At 53.0% G+C, this 3429-nt stretch overlaps 1 protein-coding gene across 1 annotated transcript; it reads left to right on the plus strand.

Annotated features, from left to right (window-relative positions):
- The first annotated feature begins 46 nt into the window (after positions 1 to 46).
- On the plus strand, positions 47 to 2830 carry LOC119109417 (uncharacterized). The gene is made up of 2 exons (XM_037233031.1): positions 47 to 128; positions 1993 to 2830. Exon 2 carries the CDS (start codon positions 2165 to 2167, stop codon positions 2828 to 2830), a length of 666 nt encoding a protein of 221 aa, XP_037088926.1. The 5' UTR covers positions 47 to 128; positions 1993 to 2164.
- The last annotated feature ends 599 nt before the right edge of the window (positions 2831 to 3429 follow it).

Here is a 3429-nt window from a genome sequence, read left to right on the forward strand (position 1 = left end):
GAGTCGGTGCGGCGCGGCCGGCGCGCCGGGCCGCGCGGGGCCGTCACCACCTCTTTGAGCGCGCTGCGGGCAGGTATTGCCGAGGCCACGGCGCCGTCCTGCCAGGAGACCATCGCACAGGCCGTCACGTGAGTCGAGCTGGCTTTAGTGGCGCTCGCGTGCTGCGGTGGGGTTTGTGTTCCAGCGATGAACACATTTAGTTTCTGAAAACTGTATTTTGGATATTGGGAAGCTTGTAACAGTTTGGTTTTGTTGCATCTGTGCAAACTTTGGGTCATTAGAATTGGGCGTGACGGGTCAGGGGCCCGTGCAGTCCAAGATGTAACGAGGGCTGTCGGCCTCCTGATGCCATCATTAAGCTCCTAAATACCTGAAGTCGGTCAAGCGACCGCGGTCCACACCACCTGGGCTACGAGCGGTTTCGACGATTCTACAATGAGCTGGGAACGCCGTGCTGCCGCTGAAGATGTGCTCTGATGCCATCAGAAAATGCGGACCGACGAATTCAGGATCGGATTGTAGCACGCCCGTCACCTATATCTAACGGGTTGAAATTGTCATTGGTGAAGCCGTACGTATATGCCGTCATTATGATGTTCCTCATTAGATTCCCGACGTGGGAGATCTTCCTTCGCCGCAGACCTCGAGCCTGCCCCTTCCGGTAATAAGATTGTCGGTGATCACCGCTTTCGAACCGTGTTGATTGCGATTTAAATCTTCTGAGCGACGCGTTGGCTCAAACGACGAAGGACGTACACTGTGTCGTCGGTGGGCTGTTCTGATCGTGCATGCTCCCGGCCCCCTATTCTGTACGAACTTCGGTACGTTATTTCTGTATAAGAGTGTCCTAAGTTCGTATAATTCGAAGACTACCGAATCGAGGGCAACAAAACTGTGATACGATGGCATCATGCCGAAGGCGACGAACGGATTTCATGCGATCAATGATAGTCATTTTGTATTCAGCTGGATCATGTTCTAACTCTGCAACCTTGTGTCCTTTCAAATCTTATCGACCGGTGGAGCTTGGGCCCTGTGGCTGGAGAGCTTCTGGTCGCATCTTTGCATCACACTACCCCACCCCGGTTCCTAACTTGTTTCCCTTACCTTCACATCATCACCCCCTATCTTCCATGGCAACGCGAGGAGCGTATTAAACCACCAAAATGTGTTGACACGTCGTCTGGACAATACGATACACTATGTCCCGGTGTGTATTATGTCTTATAGTGCATTGTCACTACACCATACACTATGTATTGTGTAGTGACACAATACTCTATGTACATTATATGTGTACAGTAGAGGTGCTGCTTGGATTCCAAACTTTCAAAAATTGTGTAGTCGGAATTGGAAATTGGCCGGACACGGACAGAAACCTTGGGTTTTTTGGTTGATTATTGTTTGTTTGTTGTTTGTTTTTGGCAGCCGATTTCACTTGGCGTGTGGCAGTTTAACACCCATACACTTCGCTTACCTACGATCCACGAGTGGTGGCTGGGGTTATTGGTTGTAGGTGGTAGTTATTTGATACACAGATTTTAAATGTTTGGACACCTTGATTATTTTGGATACTTTGAGCGGACAGTTGGCCTTTCCTTGGCCTGCGGATCGGACGTTGGGCAAGAAATTCCAGAAAACGGCACCTCTGATGTACAATGCACTTTGCAAAGTATCGTTGTACCAGTGTGTGTTCTAGCGGCCATATTTCTCGGTAATAACGTGTTGAACGCAATATAAGCATGACTTGCACAAATATCAAACGTAAATTTTCGAGATCCAAGCACTATAGATAAGCCACAGGGCTACCTAAAGCGGAACCTAGAGAAACAAAATAATTTTGTACCGTTTTGTATAGGCGCTAGTCTCGTCTTCCTCCTCCCTAAATTCTCAGAATTGATGAAATGCTCTTTGTTAAACGTCACTCATTCATTAGGTGTTAGGAACAACAGTCGCCTTAGCTGACGATGTCCGTGTCTGTTTTTTTTTTAGGTCTAGCGGGCTCTACCCCTGGGCGGAGTCGGTGGTGGAAGCCTGCGAACGTGCCGAGGAACCCTCGGTGACGCTTGAAGTCACACTGGAACCAGCCTCCTCCTCACCGCCTCCCCTCGACCCGCCGTCTGTCAAGGAACTAGGAGTTGCAGTTCCCCCTGCGGGTTTGACAATGGAGGAGATCATTCAGATCCTGCTTGACGAGACGAAACATTACAAAGCTCTCGCCTCGGTGCCCCTCGGTAGGAAAGAGGATGTCGGTTATTTGGTTTCAGATGAGCGTAACATGGAGCGTCGAGTCCGCGGTCAGCGCTCGCGTTTCCAGGATGATGTTGGCAAGTGGCGATACTCCCTCTCCCCGAAGTTGACGTACGTCATGGACCAGTCGGGGGTGCGGCGTGTCATGAAGAGCGACCCCGGCGTGTACTGCGTGCGAAGTCAGGTGGACGGAATCCAGGTGTGGCTGCCGATGACGCCCCAGCCTTCCGACGAGTCCACCGTCGTGGAACTGCAGCGCAATTACAGCACGCTGGCACGCGACTCGTCTTACAAGCGGAAAGTGACGTGGATAAATGCGTGCTACCCGGGGCCGGCCCTGACCCCCGCAGTCGCCTGGTATGAGTATATGGGCCGCTGGCCGGACGCCAGCGGGCGGGGCAATGCCCCGACAACGGAGCAGCCCAGAGCTGGTGGGCGGCGCGTCCCGACCGAGACCGCCCCCGCGGGGGACGACCCGGACGAGGCACCGCTCGAGGCGATGGAGGTCAGCTCCGAGTCGGCATTGTCCGACGCGGCGGAGGTAGGCATTCCGATACCCCACCGGCCTGCGAATGGATGAAGTGTTCAAGCTTCTTCTTGGTGAGTCGGAATCGCCACAGGTTCTCGACGCAGTGCCCCGCGACAAGGGTGTGAACGTGGCGTACCTGATCGCGAATGAGAGTAACGTGGAACGGCGAAAGAATGGCCAAAAGTCCAGGTTCTTTGTCGAGGAGGATACAGCCTGGAAGTGCGGGTCGTCTCCCAAGACTTTGTATCTCATGGATGACCAGGGACTCCGATCCGTTTCGAAAAATAGGGATGGCATGTACTGCGTTAAGAAGAAATTGGCAGGAAGGATACAGGAGACACCGCTGGACCCACAGCCCACAGACGATTCTCAAATTTTTGAACTGCAACGGAATTACAGTACGCTGGGGGGGGACGTGATGCACGTGAGGAAGGTAACGTGGATAAACTCCTCCTCGGTACCGGCTGTCGCCCTCTACGAGTTCATGGAGCGTAACCCGGACGACAGCGTGAACCTGAGGACTTGGGCCAAGTCTGAGCCGCGCTTCAATGCGCTCTTTCCCAGGGTGGAGACATTGCCAGTGGAAATGGGTTCAGATCTGTCTGAGTCCATTGAGGTTTCTGACGAGGACATCATGCTTGCTCAGCCCG

Source organism: Pollicipes pollicipes, unplaced genomic scaffold, assembly GCF_011947565.3.
Source record: "Pollicipes pollicipes isolate AB1234 unplaced genomic scaffold, Ppol_2.1 Scaffold_7231;HRSCAF=8579_pilon_pilon_pilon, whole genome shotgun sequence".
NCBI classification, from domain to species: Eukaryota; Metazoa; Arthropoda; class Thecostraca; order Pollicipedomorpha; family Pollicipedidae; genus Pollicipes; species Pollicipes pollicipes.

Coding starts and splice junctions, on each gene's coding strand:
- LOC119109417 (XM_037233031.1), top strand. CDS start 2,165: ATGGAGGAGATCATTCAGATCCTGCTTGACGAGACGAAACATTACAAA.